The following is an 18,408-nucleotide window of genomic DNA, read 5'->3' as shown; positions in this document are numbered from 1 at the left end:
TCTCCCTCCCTCCCCGACCCTGGGAGGGCAGCCCCTGAGCTCCGACCCCGGCGCAGACGTGGGGTGGCCCTGGTGTCTGCCCGCTGCCAGCACCCACCCGGGGCGTCCAGCTCGGACCCCAGGGCTGGGCTCTGCTGGGTGGGGCAGTCCCTGGGGAGGCCTAACGGCCAGTGGTGTCCCCCCCGCAGCAGACGGCGAGGAAGGCTGGTCCCCATGGGCGGAGTGGACTGGGTGCTCTGCCACCTGCGGGCCTGGCACCCAGCAGAGGGGGCGCTCCTGCGACGTCACCAGTAACACCTGCCTGGGGCCGTCCATCCAGACGCGGTCGTGCAGTCTGGGCAGGTGCAACCACCGCAGTGAGTGTCCGAGGCCGGGCCGGCCCGGGGTGGGAGACAGGGCCCAGCCCCCGGGGCCTGGGGGGTCCTGAGAAGCCCTGCCGCTGCCCTTTCCGGGAGGTGCTCTACCCGGCCCCAGCGTCCTGCCCTGCGCCCCCTGGGCTCCCCGCTCCTGCGCGGCTGATGAGCACGCTCCGGGGCCGGCTGAGCCCCGGCCTCTCACTCGGCGCCCTGAGCCTCTGATGCCCTCGGTCCCTCCGTGTGCTAGTCCGGCAGGATGGTGGCTGGAGCCACTGGTCGCCTTGGTCCTCCTGCTCCGTGACCTGTGGGCCCGGCAACGTCACCCGCATCCGTCTCTGCAACTCGCCGGTGCCGCAGATGGGTGGGCGGAGCTGCAAGGGGAGCGGCCGCGAGACCAAGGCCTGCCAGGGCCCGCCCTGCCCGGGTGAGTGGACAGGGCCGGGGGCCGGGCTCTAGCAGGACACAGGCCCGGCGCGGCCCCGAGAGATCCAGGCACCGGGGTCCTCTTGGTGGGCTGGTTTCTGGAAGCTGGGCCTTGGGGGGGATGCCGGTCGTGGGGCTCAGCTCTGACCTGCCCTGAACAAGCTCCGATGAGTCCACGATTGAGCAGGAAGAGGCCCGGACCGAGGCGGAAGTGACAGCCGGCACAGGAGGGCTCTCGGGGGGCGGCCTCCCCTGCACCTGGGGCATCTGGGGCCTGGGTCTGGGCGGACAGTTGCTCCCCGCGCCAGGCCTGCTCTGGGACTCGGGCAGGGTCTTCGCCCAGAAAAGGCTGTGCTGTGATTCCTCTCCCTCCTGAGTTATCGGTACTGATGCTGAGGGACAGCCATTTAAAATGAAACTCGGCTCCGCACAGCTTTTTAGACGTGAGCGCCTCTTGTCCGTGGCCGGGGCGGACCCATAGCCGGCGGCCCCCGGTCAGTGGTCCCAGGTTCTGGGCGCAAAAGACTGTGTGATTTCCATTCCCGGAGACAAAACAGAAACAACTGAACTGTCACCATCTGCATCCCTCCCTGACCATACGGTCCTGAGAGGACTTTCCTGCCAGGTTTCCTCCACGTGTGGAGACGTGGCCTTATCCCAGGCTCTTTGTGCTGAAACCCCAGCACAGGCCGTGCCCCCCGAGTGACCCCTCTGTCCTCTCTCCCCCAGTCGATGGTCGGTGGAGCCCCTGGTCTCCATGGTCGGCCTGCACGGTCACCTGTGCCGGAGGGATCCGGGAGCGCACACGCATCTGTAACAGCCCGGAGCCCCAGCACGGAGGGAAGGACTGCGTCGGCGACGTCATGGAGCATCAAATGTGCAACAGGAGGAGCTGCCCTGTAGGTGGGTGTGCACGGGACGGGCCCACAGCCTCCAGCCTTTCGGCCGACGGGCATCTGTCGTGGGGTCTGGACGCTCCAGCCACAGGCGTCTTTGAAGACACCACTGGGTTTTAATTCTGACGCAATGCATAAAAATGCTTGGAAAATACAGAGAAGAAAAATCAGTTCTACGCACATGAAGTTTTACCCTCCGCTTTATGTCCCTCTGGCATTTTTACACGGAAGCAGAAAGCACGCCGTGCAGAATGGCACGTCCCAGGCAGTGCGGTCACGGCGCCCGCGCGCCCCGTAACCCTCTACGCCTCCGACGCTCTGTCCTCGGAGCTGGTGACTTTCGGTGGCCGTGCCCGGCGTCTTCCTAACTCGCTCAGTTTCGCCACAGCTGAGCCCCGAGCGTGCGAAGGGCGCCCCGCGGGCCTCGTGGGCGGCTTCCTCGCCGCGCCGCCTGGTGACGGCTGCCGACTGCTGTGCTTCCTCCGTGCAGACGGCTGCTTGTCCAACCCCTGCTTCCCCGGAGCCGAGTGCCGCAGCTTCCCTGACGGGTCCTGGTCCTGCGGCTCGTGCCCGCTGGGCTTCCTGGGCAACGGCACCCACTGCGAGGACCTGGACGAGGTGGGTGGCCCTCCGCAGGCGGCGGGGCATCCCTCGGGGGCGGGCGGCGCGGCTCACGTCTGGCCCGCTGGTCCCCGCAGTGCGCTGTGGTCACCGACGTGTGCTTCACGACCAGCAAGGCGCACCGCTGCGTCAACACCAGCCCCGGCTTCCACTGCCTGCCCTGCCCCCCGCGCTACAAGGGGAGCCAGCCCTTCGGCGTCGGCCTGGAGGCGGCCAGGACGGAGAAGCAGGTGAGCGGCTCGGCCTCCGAGCGCCCGCCAGGGACAGCAGGACAGTCAGGCGGGAGCTGGAGCTGGAGGGTGGACGCGACGGGAGCGGGGACGGCGGCCTGGGGGAGAGACCCCGCCCGCAGGGCCCACAGGGCTGAGTTTTCACGCACAGCGTCCCAGAGGGCCAGGCTGGGGACTCGTGGTCTCCCCGTGACCCCAGGCGCCACCGGAGGCCTGACGTGACCTTGCTGTTGCTCGGGCCCTTCCAGGGGAGCAGAGCCCTGCGTCTCTGGACGCTGACCCCTCCTCAGCATCCCGTGGGCGGGCGGGGGCCCTGCGCCCTGCACGCGGCCCTCCCGTCAGGTCAGGGTCAGGGTCAGCACGCGTCCTAACCCGCTCGGCCCTCCCGCAGCTGTGTGAGCCCGAGGACCCCTGCAAGGACAAGAGCCACAGCTGCCACAGGCATGCGGAGTGCATCTACCTGGGCCACTTCAGCGACCCCATGTACAAGTGCGAGTGCCAGACGGGCTATGCGGGCGACGGGCTCATCTGCGGGGAGGACTCGGACCTGGATGGCTGGCCCAACAAGAACCTGGTCTGTGCCACCAATGCCACCTACCACTGCATCAAGGTAAGGGCGTGGCAGGGGCTCCCCCTGCCTTCCGGAGGAAGCCTCCCCCTTCCTCAGGCCCCAGCTCGGGGCAGCTGTGTCCCTGGAGGTGCCTGTACAGGTCCAAACAGTAGGAGGCTCCTTGTGGGCCCTGCACTCCGCGTGGTCCCCACCCCAGAAGCTGATGGGAGCCGGGGGTGTCGCTGCCCACCCACTAGCCCCTCTAAGGCGTCTGCCTAGTGGGTTTCTGCAAAGTCCAGGATCACTCTGGAAAAGCAGCTGATTGTTGGGAGCTGGGAGAGGACGCGGAGCCTAATGCACGTCTGTGAACTGAATACAAAGAGAGACTTGAAATCATTGGAGGCGGGGCCATGTAAACAGGCCCCACCCTCCTCCAAGGCTATGGGGGCCTGAGGTCTGCAGGCGGGCCAGGCTGTGGTCACGCAGAGTCTAGCAGGCAATTTTCTTTGCAAAGACCCCCATGTGCTGCACACAGGAAGCGGTTAGGGCCCCCGGGTGAGTGGGGCTTCCTTAGGGCCAGTAACGGGGTGGAGTCCTTTCCTGGGGCCGCTGCAGCCAATGACCACAAACCTGGTGGCTTTAAATGGCAGGACTTCATCCTCTCACGGTCCAGATCCAGGAGTCTGAGGTCAAGGTGTGGCGGGGCTGAGCGCCCCTGGAGCCCCCAGCGGGGGGTCCTTCTGGCCTCTCCCGGCTCCTGGGCCCTCCAGGTGTCCGTGGCTTGTGGACACGCCACGCCAACCTCTGCTTCTGCGTGCCCTCTGACTCCCCCGATGCCCTTATAAGGACACACGTGTTTGTATTTAGGGCCCATCTGGATGCTCCAGGGTAAACTCGTCCTTTCAGGACCCTTATATCAATCGCATCTTTTGCATATAAGGTGATATTAACTTTACCATGTAAGGTGACGGTCACTTTTTTGCTATATAAGGTAACATTTACAGGTTCCAGAGGTTAAGACATGGCATATATTTAGGGGACCACCATTCAGACCACTAAACAAGGTGTACCAAAACGTTTCAGTGAAGTTTTATACCTTAGAAGCTTCAGGAATATAAATACTACAAACTCACAAAAGACATTACTTGCAAATGGAAATATATTAATCTATTTAATATTTATTTATTCTTGTGAGTTTTGAGTAAGAGAGTTTTAAATTTTTTCTTTCACCCTCTTGATGAAAGATGGCAGGTGTTGGCTGAGACAAAAAGTGAATCTGCTCGGAAATAACAAAGTTTGCAACCTTCATTGTATCTCCCTGCACACCTTCCCTGACCTGGCAAGGTCAGGTGTCAAGCTTGGAAATCCCCCCAGGAAGTGGGTGCTTATTGGATGCGATTATTGATGAAGATTTCCACTAGGGACCCAGGATGCCCTGGTACCGTAGCAGGAACAATGGAAGGTGTCCACGAGGCGAAGGACACCCCTTTTTCTTTTTCCTTTTTGTGGAACTTCAGACAGGAATTTAATAGCTAAAAAAGTGGCATATCAAAATTTGCAAAATTTGCACATTATGTTTGCATCACATAGAACTGATGGGAACAAACAGATGCAAAAGTAAGACAGTTCGCGGGGATCCCCCTCACCCCCGTCTGAGAGGTTCCCTTACTCGTCCCTGCAAAGGTGCCGAATACCCCCCTCAGGACCTGTGTCCGCACCCCAGGACTATGCTCTCCTCCTCCACGGGCTGGAGTTGAAGCTTGGCTCCAGACGTGGCCCTGGGCTGTGCTTCTGATCAGATCCCTGACCCCCTTGAGCCCCCGGGGCTTCTGGGACACCTGTGTCAATGGCATCGAAACACCTTCACGTGGACCCTCTCCTGGTGTTTCCAGCTCCCTCAGGCTGCAGTGTCTGTACAGCTCGGGTGTGAGTCCTTACAGCGTTGGACTGAAACCAAATGACTTTCCTCCGTTATGGGAATTCTCCACTTCTTGGGCAGAGCTGAATCGGGGAGATGGTTTGGGGAGCTGGGCCTCGGTTCCTGAACAGAGACTCTAGGCCACCTGTTGGCTGGTGAGGGTTGAAGGTTTATGACCTCGGCTCTGGGATGGACGCTTGGAGTTTGTGGGAAGCAATGGACGGGGGGCTCTGCCCTGTCCTGTATTTTCATTCTCTCCTGGTTCCCGCGGTTGTTCAGCTGCATACAGGGACCCCGAGCTCAGGACACAGGCTTCTCTGGCCTCAGCTCACTGGCGGTGGTGATGTCGGTCCTAGAGCGGAACCCGACCCCCGGTCTCTGTTCTCCTGCCCCGTGAGGGCAGGTGCCTGGGTTGACGTCGCCGGCTCCACCCTCGTTATCTCGTCTGAAAGAAGGGGGCTCTCGGGAATGTTTCTGTGACTAGCCTGCTTCCTCCGCTTGCAGGACAACTGCCCCCTCCTGCCTAACTCTGGGCAGGAGGACTTCGACAAGGACGGCGTCGGGGACGCCTGTGACGATGACGACGACAACGACGGCATCAGCGACGAGAAGGTGGGTCCGCAGCCCCTGGGCACCGGCCCTCGGGTCCGGGAGCAGGAGGGCTCCGTGCTCTGCACCCAGCGGTCCCCGTGAGCCGCCGGCTTCAGCGCCCCACGCGGGTAGCGGAGAGTCACCGACAGGGAACGCGTGCTCTTGGCGCGGGCGGACGCGAGGCAGCCAGAGCGCGGGGCCGCGCGAGTGGTTCGGTTTACCTTTGGCTGCATGAAAGGGACCTTTCCCCCTGCTTCTGGGGCGGGTGCCAGCGACGGGGGCTGCGTGGGGGGAGCGATCCTGCCACGCCCTGCCTCTCGCGCAGAATTTAGACGTTACCACTTCCCGGGAGAAGTGTTGCGAACATGAGCGATCTGACGTGTCAGTCCGTCTTTCTGCACCGGCAGAGACAGAGACGCTAACTTCTTATTCGCCGGTTCGCTGCAGCTGGCTTCCTTCCACCGATCCCGTAACTCGTTCATTCGTTCATTCCCTTGACATTGATGTTTCTATCCTCACCGTGAAATACGTGCTAGATCACCTGTGCTATAGAAAGCGTCAACAGTTTTCATAGGGACACACGCGTACATACTTATGAAATGATTTGATATCAGGAAGGTGTCAGCAGTGGCTGCCCTGGCCGACCCTTTGTCGCCACCCTGACTATCCCGACCTACTTTGACCACGTAGCCTGTAAGCTGCTAAAAGCCATTTTATGCGCCGTCCCACAGACGTCCCCACCCTCCTTCTTACCCTCTCCCCTCGCTTTCTCTCTAGGACAACTGCCAGCTTGTCTTCAACCCGCGTCAGTCTGACTACGACAAAGACGAGGTGGGGGACCGCTGTGACAACTGCCGCTACGTGCACAACGCGGCGCAGACCGACACGGACGGCGACGGCGAGGGCGACGCCTGCTCCGTGGACATCGACGGGGACGGTGGGTCCCGCGCGTCCTCCTGTTGCGCCTCAGGGCTCGCGGTCGGCGCGGCGCCCAGACTCCGCGCTTTGCTCTGCGTTGCCGCGTGAGCCCAGCTTCGCCCGTGCACCGACGCGGGCCAACATGCGTCCTGACGCTTCGCTCGTAGGGCCCCAGACTCACGCGGCCCCTTGTCCCCGTGGGTTCCTGGAAGGGGTCGCCGACCTCAGGTCGCCGGCCTCAGAGTTTCCCCTTTGGAAAACTACGCGTTTGTCACCTTCCTCTCCCGACCCCGAGCTCTCGTCCCGTGCCCTCGTGCCTAGTCCTGGTGTCGTCTCTCAGGTCCACCTCCGTCCACAGCCCCAGGAGCCCAGTTCCCTGTCCTGACCCAACCGTGCTTCCGAGAAAGGCCCGCGGACAGCTTCGTGTCCCCAGTGTTCCCTCCTATTTCCCTCCACGCTGTGTTTGTAGCCATTCATTGAATCATTCGTTGCAAAGCCTCCCCGAGGGGTTCCAGGTATCCCCGGACTTCAGAAACCTGCGACACCACCAGGCTGTTTAACCCTAGAGGCCAGAGCCGTGGGCACGAGCTCCACACCTCACGGCACAGCCTCGCCCTGGGTGTCTGACGCTCAGGAAGCAGCTCGGACAGACTCACACCCACTCGCCCCAGCTCCGCCCGCCACCCCCACCTGCGTTTGTCTCCCGGCTGTCACTCGGCATCACCCCTGACCCGCTCCCGCCGGCGCCGGGACAGCGTCCGGCCGCGCTGCTCTCTAGGCTCCCCAGCAGCCGGGCGTCTCCTCCAATCCTCCGTCTGTGAGGTCTGACCCCCTGCGTATCTCAGGGGTCCTCTCTCACTGCCTCGCCCCCGGGCTCCCCCCGCCTGCCAGGACCTCCCCATCCGCCAGGGTAAGACAGCTGCCTAGCCCGGCTCAAGCTGTCCTGCTGACTCACCGATTTGTGAGGTTTTGCTTTGCCCTTCGAGCCGGATCACTGTTAACTCAGTTTTCATAGCCCCAAGTTGATGAAATTCATGATCGCTTCTCAGATTTCTGGGTATGAGGCACCGTAGCTACCCCCCCGTCAGTCTCTGCCATCGCTTTTTCCTGCTAACGCAGGGGACAGATGAGGCAGCGGAGCCCCGGCAGCTGATCGGGTCCTAGGGGCGCGACGCGCGTTTTCTGAATGGATGTTATAGGGCAAATAGCCGGCGTGAGGACTCGGGTGTTTACGCCGCGATGACTCACGCATCAGCCCTCCGTGTGTACTGTGGTCCAGAAACCTCCGAGAGTTGGTTCTGCTTCAAACTAAGGGAATTTTAAGTTTAATGGGAGATCTACCATGAATCTAATAGTCTTTACATTTTATGATTTCTTGGATCCTTTTTTATTAAACAAAAGTTTGGCCGTAAGTTGCTTACTGCGATAGGAAGAGCAACGTGCCTTTTCTAAACTCCGTACGCTTCTGTTTTTCCCCTGAATCCCACAGATGTCTTCAATGAGCGAGACAACTGTCCGTATGTCTACAACACTGACCAGAGGGACACGGACGGGGACGGCGTGGGCGATCATTGTGACAACTGCCCCCTGGTGCACAACCCAGAGCAGGTAACTGACCGGAGGTCGATCAGGTGCGGCTAAGAGCAGCGGGGCTGGAGGAGCTTCTCGGTCACAGAACACGCGTGGCTTCGCAGCTTTCCATCCGTCCGCCAGGACGCGACGGCACACGCTTTTCGGTCATTGTAACTGAAAACGCTGAACTCAGGTCTGAGCATGACTCGTAGCTCCGTGGCCACTGGCCGGATGAGTGGGTGCCTTTGTCCCACTGTCTGAGAGGAGAGAGGCTTCATCTAATTATCTCCGTATCTCCCTGATGCAAACAGAGGAATTGGCTGCTTTTCCAGATTTGCCTTTGGAAGACACGGTGAGAACGTAACATACGGATGCAGCTCCTAGAACGTGTGGCAGCAGATGTTGTCACAAAGGGCTGGACTCTGTTGCAGCGAACTCTTTCCAGTCTCCCTTAAAGAAAGTGAATCCCCGTAGGGAGGTGGGTTAGGATGGAGAGGTCCCTGGACTCCAGTCCCGGTTCTGGAGGCCGTCTCCCCTCTGCGGTCACGGCTCACGTTGGGAGTGAGGTGGCACAGGCCACGCGCCCTTGGCGACTCTCAACCTGGCACCCGTTTCACCGGGTGGCCGCTCAACGCTGCTGTCCCCGAACTCTGTCTCCCAGACCGACGCGGACAATGACCTCGTGGGAGACCAGTGTGACAACAACGAAGACATCGACGAGGACGGACACCAAAACAACCAGGACAACTGCCCCTACATCTCCAACGCCAACCAGGCCGACCACGACCACGACGGCCGGGGGGACGCCTGTGACTCGGACGATGACAACGACGGGGTCCCCGACGACAGGGACAACTGCCGGCTGGTGGCCAACCCCGACCAGGAGGACTCGGACGGTAGGGCCTGCGACAGCCGCCCCGCGAGGCGGAGGGGGTGCAGGGGCGCGAAATGCCGGGCAAAGCAAGTGTGTCGCCCGACTGCCGGCGTGAGGAAGTGGTCCGTTAGAACGGGATCCGGAGGAGGCCGGAGAATAGGGCGGGTCGGAATCTCGGGTAGCACGGCGGGTAGCGCGGCAGGGGCACAGCTGGGCCCGGTGGTGGCTCGGTTGTCCTCTGGCGTCTGCTGGGGCCTGTGGGTGCAATCCCGGCTGACCCGGGTGCCGCCCGGAGGATACACCCCCACCGTGGATGAGATGGGCGTAGGGTATGTGAGCCCGCACCACCCAGAGGCACGTGGAGGCTCCCTGCCTGACGCGCAGCTCCGAGGACCACCCCCCAACCCCGAGAGCAGCACAGGGCTCGTTCCTGACAAGAGGACAGGTGGCTTCAGTCCCCACAGCGGGGCATGGGGGCACTTGCTGGCTACTGAGCCGCTTTGGACCGGGAGGGAGTCTGGGGTGGAGGCACGGCCGGCGTGCTCGGGGATGTCTTAGGGGCTTTGGAAGCTCCTTTTTGCATGAGTGTCTGCCTGTCACCCAGCGCGTGGATGTGTGTCACTGAACGGAACTGAAGGATAGTTTGAGGGATGTGATGGAAATTCGATTGAACTTGGTATCTTTTTCTCCTCCTAAGGCAGCAGGCACTGCAATGGCCTAATTGCAGTGGGTAAGTGGTCATCTAGACCATCACTGTTACCATGAACTGCAGGGCCGTGAAGGTCTCAGCAGGCATCTCTCTGTGTGCCAGGCTGGTCCACGGCCCCATGGCCGCATCCCCACCTCATTAGAAAATTTGACAAGGTGCTTCCAAAAAACAGAAGTCCACATCTCCCTAGGGAAATCACTTTTCATGAAGGAGTTCCGCTTTCAGTGCCAAACAGATTCCAGGCAGGGGTGATTTAGGTGATAGCAGAGGTTCTGAAGACTATCAGAGGAAAAAGCTGGAAATTCAGCTTGATTTCACTTGGCAGCGTTCAGGTTTTGCACCCCCAGTTTCAAGTTCGGAAGGAAGTGAGAAATGACTCTACAGGAACTGGATTACGGCATGTTTTGCTGCAGGGCTTATGACAGCGACGTTTTGAAAAGAGCGTCCAGACCCCTCGCGGCGCTGGGATGAAATGTCGGAGATTACGGGCACTGGTCCAGGAAACGCTGCCAAGCACCTGACCTTGAATTTTCAGAGAATCGTGTGCTAAGCTTTCTCAGACACACAGAGGCGGACAGCAGACCCTTACTTTGCGTGTTTCTCTGCTTGTCCTTGGTGACAGGTGATGGGCGTGGTGATGCTTGCAAAGATGACTTTGACAACGACAGCATCCCCGATATTGACGACGTGTGTCCTGAGAACCACGCCATCAGTGAGACGGACTTCCGGAACTTCCAGATGGTCCACCTGGACCCCAAGGGCACCACTCAGATCGATCCCAACTGGGTCATTCGCCATCAAGGCAAAGAGCTGGTGCAGACGGCCAACTCCGACCCTGGCATCGCTGTCGGTGAGCCTTGGAATATGCTCCACCCCTTGCGGTTCCTGCCTGCCGGGTGCCCACGGAGCACGTGGGCTGCCCTTGGAAACCGAGTGGACGGGAGCAGTGGGTCTTTCCGGTAGCCCCCATCCTCCCTTGATTTGTAAAACCATCCGCCTGAATATTTTCGACGGGAGAGCTTGGGGAAGCACTTATTTGCCTCTCCCAGTTCTCCGCGATTTAACATTCAGCAAAGCCACTTCATTTTATGGGCTTGGTCTGTAAATTACTACCTAGGGTGGCGAAGCGCCGCCGTAACTCTGTAAGTGGGATCTAAAAAGATTAAACCCCACAGGAACAGACCTTGAGTTGCATGGAAGGGTAGAGCCTCTTTCCGCCCGCATCCAGTGGGCGCGGGGCTCATCCGGTAATCCCCTAAAAGGCTCTCTCTGACTTGGCTCTGTGAGCGAACGTTCCCCGTCGCCCCCAGGTTTCGACGAGTTTGGGTCCGTCGACTTCAGCGGCACGTTCTACGTCAACACGGACCGGGATGACGACTACGCCGGCTTCGTCTTCGGCTACCAGTCCAGCAGCCGCTTCTACGTGGTGATGTGGAAGCAGGTCACTCAGACCTACTGGGAAGACCAGCCCACCCGGGCGTACGGCTACTCAGGGGTGTCCCTCAAGGTGGTGAACTCCACCACGGGGACGGGCGAGCGCCTGAGGAACGCCCTGTGGCACACGGGGAACACGGAGGGACAGGTGAGGAGGGCGGTCTCTTCTGGCCGAGGCCGGCAGCTGCTGCGAGCTTTCAGGAGCGCAGCACCCGCCCGTTGCAAAGGCACCCCCACCTCGCTTTTTGTTCTCGTTACCTCCAGTCGTGGTGCTTTGAATAGTCTTTTATTGGGTATCTCACTTCTTAAAGACGCCACGCCTGGTGATTTTATGAACACAATTGGTAATCCTCTTGCGCACGAAACGTAGGTGTACTCCCTTATGGAAATAGGGAGAACGGGGTGTCAAAAGTTCAAGTGTTTCGCCCAAGGTCCCGCATTGAGGAAGTAGAGAATCTGTGACTCGGCCCAAGTGCCTGTGCTCTTTGCACTGAACTACATCGTTCCCTGTCAGTGGAGTTTGCTCGTGCTAGAGATTTCTAATGTGAAATGTATCGGAGGTAGAGGTGGCGGCACGGGCCCCATAGGGATTACTTAGCAGAGTAAGGTTTTCGTCTCCCTGCCTTCTGTGCCGTCAAACTGTGGTTAAGACTCAGGGAGCCACTTATACTCACGAGTGATGTTTTTCCCCAGGTTCGCACGCTATGGCACGACCCCAAAAATATAGGCTGGAAGGACTACAGTGCCTACAGGTGGCACCTGACCCACAGGCCTAAGACCGGCTACATCAGGTAGGTGAGAGGGCAAGCTCAGCGGCGGCTGTACTCCTACCGAGTGATCTTCACATTCCAAGAACATCTTTGCACTGGATGGCAAGTTAGGACATTAACAGATAAATAAGCCAAAGTGGGTTCTAACTTGTATGCTGTTCCCTGGATTCTTCCACTTGAAGTGCCTTCTCTTTTCTGTCCAGCATCTTCTTCACGTTTTTTTGAAAAAGCAAAAAGCAAAAAAAACCAACAAAACTGTTGAAGAGAAGAAAAATCAAACTCGTTAAAATAACCCAGAAAGTGATAAGCATCTCTCCTCCTAATGAACATTACGGGCATGGGAGGGAGAGTGCAGTTAAAGTGACTGCATCTTTGTGAATTAGCACGTGGTTTCTTTGGTGCACAGGTTCCTATTTATTTCTATATTGTGAATGGCTGAATTTAAAACTCATCTTGAACAAAACTTTGACAAATCAGCCCAACAGAATTTTGTTCTCTTGGCATGACAGCATTTGTAATCAACTTTTTTTTTTTTTTTAAGCTGGGACAATTTCTAATTTTATAAAATGAAATACGGATGATTTAAATTTAAATTTTTCACACAGTTACACTTAGTCGCTAAGAGCATGAGCCAGTCTGATGCTTCACCAGGAGGGCGTGCGAGTCCTCGGCGCCAGCGAGCGCATCTTAGAAGGGGAGCTGCAGGCTGGTGCCAGGGGTGTCGTGTTTCTGTGGAATGTCCCTCTTTATCCACTCCTCTCCTACCAGGGAAGCTGTAGTGCATGTGTACGTGTGGGGTGGAAGCTGGTCCCTGCTATCACACAGCTCACAGTTTGTGGGGAGGAAGCAGGGGAGCTCGTGGTTTCAGTGCGGGGTGAAGGCCGGGAGTTTGCTGACACGCGGGAGGCTTAGAGTCAGGGTTAGGAAGGGGGAGGGGGCTCCTGACTCCACCGAACTGTTCCTGGCTCCTGAAGTGGAGACAACTTGGTTGCTTGGGTGGGTGATTGTCAGTGAGTCATGGGGAACAAGGAGGGCTCTTGGGTGGTGCTGTGTTACTCTTGGCCAGCCTCGTGAGGAGAAGACTGACCTCCTGCCCTCTGGTGAATGTGCTTCAAAGAGCCGACCTTCTCTTTCTGTCTCCTTTCTCCCTGTTTTCAGAGTCTTAGTGCACGAAGGAAAACAGGTCATGGCGGACTCAGGACCCATCTATGACCAAACCTACGCTGGTGGGCGGCTGGGCCTGTTTGTCTTCTCTCAAGAGATGGTCTACTTCTCGGACCTGAAATATGAATGCAGAGGTGGGTGTGAGAACATTATTCACTGGGGCCGCGAGTGGACAGAGGTTGGGGAAGGAACACATATTTTACTTTTCCTTTTACAAAAGCTACACATCAGGGAAATAAGCTGGTGGCCTGTCAGGCAGATGTTTTGTTTTGGTCAGCTTGAGTTGGTTTTGTCTGTCAGTTTGTTTGTTTTAAATTCAGTGTGAATGTCTTTGGTAGGACAAACACTTTTAAGTTATTCACAGGCTCTACTTGTCCCACTGTACTCTATCCCATAGCTTTTTCTATTTTCTACACCTTCTGGGCCCTTGATGGCATTTTAGATTGCTATCTTTGCTAGAAAAGAACAAAGAAAGAAAGAAAGGAAGGAAGGAAGGAAGGAAGGAAGGAAAGAAGGAAGGAAGGAAGGAAGGAAAAAAGGAAGGAAGGATGGGGGAAAGGTCCTCTTTAGTTATCACTCTAGGAGCATATTTGAATCAAAATATTATAGATGTGGAAGGGAAGTTAGCTTCTATGTGGTCTAAGCCTGTGTCTTCATGTAGATATGAAAATATCCCTATTCTACAGATAAGGTAAGTAAGGCTCAGAGATGCTTCTCAAAAATCACACAAGAATGTTGATTTGTCTTCTTGATTCTGGTGAAGTGTTCTTTCCCTATCCTTCGTTCCATCCATCCATCCACCATCCATCCATTAATTCAACCATTCACACGTCCATCCATATTGTGGAAAGCTTTTTTAAAAATAGAAATAGTGATATTTAGGTTATAGTTAAACAAAATAAAGCAAAACAAAATGCATGGTCCAATCTCCCAAATTCTGTTCCCTGTGTTTTGCAGATGTCTGAACAAGATTTGCTGTATTTCCAGCAAAGTACTGTAGACGCTGTTACACAGACACCTCAGTCCATCCCAGTGCTCCCAGCTTCTCTCTAGCAGACCTCCTGTCCTTGACCCCAACCTTGAGTGGTTCTTCACCTCCTGTCATCAACCGAGGCCCACGTGCCTTCAGAGGATGAATATTAATGGAAACGAAAGACGAACATCCAACCCACTGTAGGAAAAACAGTTTGATGATCCATGAGACTTTATGTGGAGTGAAAATCGAGCATGATATTACGTTGTTTTCTCTTGTGTGTTTAAAAAGAATGACGTTTACATATGAAATGTAAGTACTTATTTTATTTATGTGTATATGGAGTTGAAGGGAATATTGTGTATAAGCAATTATCATAAATTAAGCATTTATGCTTAATATTGCTACACTACTTCCAGTGCTTTAAATTTGGTGCGAGAGCACCCAAATTCTGTTAGGCCAATTATAAAGAAGGGTCAACTCAAGTCTGAAGTAACGCCACTATCAGAAAGAGGTCAGGAGATACCAGTCACATATGTGGGATGTCAAGTAACTAATTGGGACATCAAAAATAATTATGGGAATAAATGAATACCCCTCCCCCACTCTCTTGTCGTACAATGGCAGCCCTCATTGATGCCGTCTCATCAAAGAAGGAATATCCTTGCAAAATGGCTCCAACATGGGTGCAGACATGGGCCTGGCAAAGCCTCGTCTGTGTGAGGGTTTAACCGAGAGAAGTGCCGTCACCGTGGCTGGCCCCTGCAGCCATTGCCATTGTGGACCTGAGAGAACTAGTGGCCAGGTGTCACTGGATTGTGCAGTCTGATCCCTAGAATCCTCGCTCGAGCTCCTTTCCCAGCTGCTGGGGGAGAGTCGGCAGACAAATCAGCAAATGCGTTTTGGCATCTAATCCCTACGCTAGGCTTTGAAACTATGGACGGATTGCTTTTACCTGACTTGGTAACACATTCCATTAAGGTTCCAGTTATAAATGCTGTGCTAATATTTATTAAGTGAATACAGAATGCAGTTCCTTTCACCAATAACTTATTTTAAATATGACAAGTAGCACTTATGTAAGTATAATATCTAAAAGTGAGCATATAACTAGCATATAATAATATAAAGATACAGTTACAGCAAAATATCTTCAAAATACACGACTTTATAATATTATGTTGTCATCATAAAACATGCTGCAAAATGTGATAGAATAAATAAATAATAATGAAGAGTTTATAATGGAACCTTAATATATACTGTTGCCGGTGACTTTAATTCAGTATTTGTTGGTGTTATCTATCTGCTGTACCCGGGATTTTAAAGACTTGGAATGCCGAGGAGAAACCAGTGTTGTCTCGGCAGACACACCCCTTAATCAGTCATATAGTCATATACACAGGTTTGATTTATTTTTTGCTTTAAGTCGCGTGACCTTTCTGCAGGAAATATTAATCTCACTCCACATAGGGGTTTAGGAAGAAGACTTCGTCTTGTTGATCCGATGCGGTCAAACTGTTCTCCTCTTCCTGTTAACATAGCGATTTCACTCCTCTGTCAAGTAGGGAGAGGGTCCCTGACTTGGTCTTCGTCTGCTCGTGTGCCGTCTGATAAAGTTACCTTTGTTGCTTCCTTGGAGGTTGATTTTTCCTTTCATTTTGCTGCACTTTTTACTTTTTTGTGTGGAACTGTATTCCCAAGACGAGGAAGTGTCGGGAGACTTCATTAAATGTAACCGTGGTGAAGAGTGTGTAGGTTTTCTCTGTGTCGGCGGGGTGTTTGGCTGAACAGCGCGGGGTGGCGTGGGATGACGATGATGTGAATATTTAGAATGTACCATATGTTTCTGTAAATTATTTATGTTTCTTTTTAAAAAAACCAAACTTCTCGTACAGCTGGATGAAACTTGTTTTGACAAAGACTGTAAATATTTATTTATTTGTTCACATGGTCAAAATTTCACCACTGAAACCCTGCATTTAGCTAGAGCCTCCTTTTTATACTTTCAAGATTCATAACAGGAAATAAATTGTAAAAAGCTTTTCTATAAGTGAATCTCTCTCCCTTTTTTAAAGAGCTATAGCAGGGCTCCTGCCGGGGGGAAGGAGAGGGACCCCGGCTGACGCCGTGTCTCCTGGGCCAGGGACGGCCTCCTCCGTGACGGTTCTTCCTCGGGCGCTTCTCAGACTGAGATGCCGTCTGGGGTCTTCACGGAAAGAAGCTGTCTAAGGCGGCGGGTCTCATCAAGGTCTGTGGAGCCGCCCGGGGCACGCGCTCTGACACGACCTCAGGAAACCCATCCTCTGGGTGGAGGATCCTTCTCGTTGTCCGACGGGGGACAGAGCGGTGCAGAGTGTCAGCGCCACCGAGGTGACTCAGGAAAAGGGCGCAACACGGGGGCCCCTCAGCAATACAGGCGGTGCTTCCCGTGACCCAGTCTCGCCCCAGGCCGGAGCAAGAGGCGGCAGAGACTAGCTGGGACACGTGTCCGATCGTGACGTCACGTGGACGGCAAGCCAGCTGCTCAGTTGGTGGGAGGAGAGCCACAGGGCGGCCGGGGGTGTCTCTGGCTGCCCCGCTGCTCTTGGGACTGCTGAGCATTACGGTGGCGTCGGTTATAGGGGAAACGTGAGAGCGAGCGACGCGGGGAGAGCGGGGAGACGGAGGGGAAACCAAGCGTGTTTGGCTGAGACAGGCCGGAAGGAGCCGGCCAGGGAGGCGACGAGATGGAGGGAAGGCCTCCCGAGGGGCGGGATGGAGCCCAAGGCCCTGGCCTTGACTGGGCTTGAGAGCGGGTGGGTTTGGGGACACGGAGATGGAGGAAGAGACTAGAGCTGCCGAAGTGGCCCAAGAGGCCTTTGAGAAGTTTAGAAACAAGGAGAGAAGGAGAAGGATGAGGGTTGGACTGTGGGTGACGTAACCTCTGGGAGACCCGAACGTGCGCCTTGCCGGTGACACAGCACGTGTCTCGTGTGTTTAGTAACGGTGCTGGCAAGTCAAGACGTTAAAACGAGGTACAGTTTTCACACACTCAGATCTGGGGGGAAGTTTATTGAAAATACAAGTTTCTGGCAGACTCCCTGTCGGCGCCCTGGTAGCCCAGGACTAATTTTTGGTGTCTTTGTGGCCTGATGGGGGACTAGGTGGCCCACGTGCGGGGCAGCTCTGTGGAGCGTCTTTTCCTTTTGTGTGAGGCTCTGACACACGAGGTACAACCGTGCACAGTCCTTGTCCCTGAGAGAAGAGACGAAGAGCCCCGCGCCGCCCCAGCTGTGCACCTTCAGGCCGCGCTCCATGAGCCGTTATCTAGGGGAGCTGGGGGTGACTCTGAACTGGGGGGATCCAGCCCGAGGTGCAGGGGTCCTAGGGGTCCAGAGGCCAGCTCGCCCCCCCCCCCCCCCGCCACGGCACCGCAGCCAGGGAGTGTGGAGTCTGCAGCGGCTGAGGGTCCAGAGCGGAGGCAGCGCCCCTCCGCCACCCTCGGCTGCAGGCCTCGCGCACTGCCAGGGGGTCGCCGCGGGCCTAAACGTCTCAGGCAGGTTTTGCGCACTTAGTCTGGGCTTCACAAAGTGGCGTTTTGGCCACAAGAGCTGAGCGGTGCGCGGGCTTAGAGGACACGTGGGAGCTGCCACCCGACAGCTCCATAGCCCCGGTCACGCAGTCACGGACGCCTGCACGGCTCTGCTAAGGACTCAAGGATCCTCATCTGGACCCCACAGACCACGCCCCGGAATCCCGGGGCTGGAGGAGGGAACAGCGGGGCCGTCTGGGCCTGGCCAAGCCCGGGCCCCTGCTCCCAGGGGAGTCATTTGGCAGAGGGCGGGGGTCCAGAGATGACAGAGGTTCCTGGCTGGGCAGAGTCAGGGACCTCAGCCTTGGGGAAGCCGCAGAATTCCTGCCAAGACGTCTGGGCCTCGCCTCCACGTCTGCCCCTGGCTGAGCTCGCCCACGCGGGCCCTCGCCGTCCAGGGTCCCCTGTGTGTGGCCGCCTGAGTGGTGGCCATGGAGGAGGCTCTGAGCCCCGTGGAGGCCACGTGGGTCCCCGGTCGCCAGGGCAGGGGGCCTGAGATTACAGGCTGACCTCCCAGACTGCCTTCCAGCTTAGGTCCCTCAGCCGTAAGGAGGCCTGGAAACTTGGACCGTTTCAGCCATCACTTTTGCGTAGAGTGGCTATGAAACACACAAAACACACCAAATACACATGAGAAGTGAGATTTTGACATTTCCAGCAAAGACACGTTCTCCACACCATTGGTACGACAGCTTCATTCAGAGGCCGTCCCAGCGGACACGCTTATATAAGTGCCCGCGAGCGCGGACGGGACCCGACGGTCAGCTTGGGGGACAGCCACCCACAGCATCTCAGACCCTGCCCGCCGGCTCAGTTCCCAGACCCCAGGCTCTTG

The 18,408-nt window shown here is 56.5% G+C and overlaps 1 protein-coding gene across 4 annotated transcripts in view; it reads left to right on the top strand.

Moving 5' to 3' along the window:
* The window catches only part of THBS2 (thrombospondin 2), a 29,123-nt gene extending 13,376 nt beyond the window's left edge, over window positions 1-15,747 (top strand). For 2 of the 4 annotated variants that reach the window (XM_059083339.2, XM_067011156.1), the window contains exons 8-22: window positions 192-356; window positions 604-780; window positions 1,509-1,682; window positions 2,166-2,293; window positions 2,374-2,526; window positions 2,918-3,136; window positions 5,499-5,606; window positions 6,363-6,522; window positions 7,993-8,111; window positions 8,737-8,971; window positions 10,281-10,508; window positions 10,969-11,240; window positions 11,786-11,883; window positions 13,021-13,160; window positions 13,984-15,747. In XM_059083339.2, coding sequence (XP_058939322.1) covers window positions 192-356; window positions 604-780; window positions 1,509-1,682; window positions 2,166-2,293; window positions 2,374-2,526; window positions 2,918-3,136; window positions 5,499-5,606; window positions 6,363-6,522; window positions 7,993-8,111; window positions 8,737-8,971; window positions 10,281-10,508; window positions 10,969-11,240; window positions 11,786-11,883; window positions 13,021-13,160; window positions 13,984-13,991 — 2,384 coding nt within the window. In that variant the 3' untranslated portion in view covers window positions 13,992-15,747. Of the gene's footprint in view, window positions 1-188; window positions 357-603; window positions 781-1,508; window positions 1,683-2,165; window positions 2,294-2,373; window positions 2,527-2,917; window positions 3,137-5,498; window positions 5,607-6,362; window positions 6,523-7,992; window positions 8,112-8,736; window positions 8,972-10,280; window positions 10,509-10,968; window positions 11,241-11,785; window positions 11,884-13,020; window positions 13,161-13,983 lie in introns of all 4 variants that reach the window. The other 2 variants (XM_067011157.1, XM_067011155.1) reach the window with 1 other exon arrangement.
* Window positions 15,748-18,408: the final 2,661 nt, after the last annotated feature.

This window comes from Kogia breviceps, chromosome 13, assembly GCF_026419965.1.
Source record: "Kogia breviceps isolate mKogBre1 chromosome 13, mKogBre1 haplotype 1, whole genome shotgun sequence".
In the NCBI taxonomy this organism is placed as follows: domain Eukaryota; kingdom Metazoa; phylum Chordata; class Mammalia; order Artiodactyla; family Physeteridae; genus Kogia; species Kogia breviceps.
Note: the sequence above shows the minus strand (reverse complement) of the source record. Positions and strands in the feature narration are given on the sequence as shown.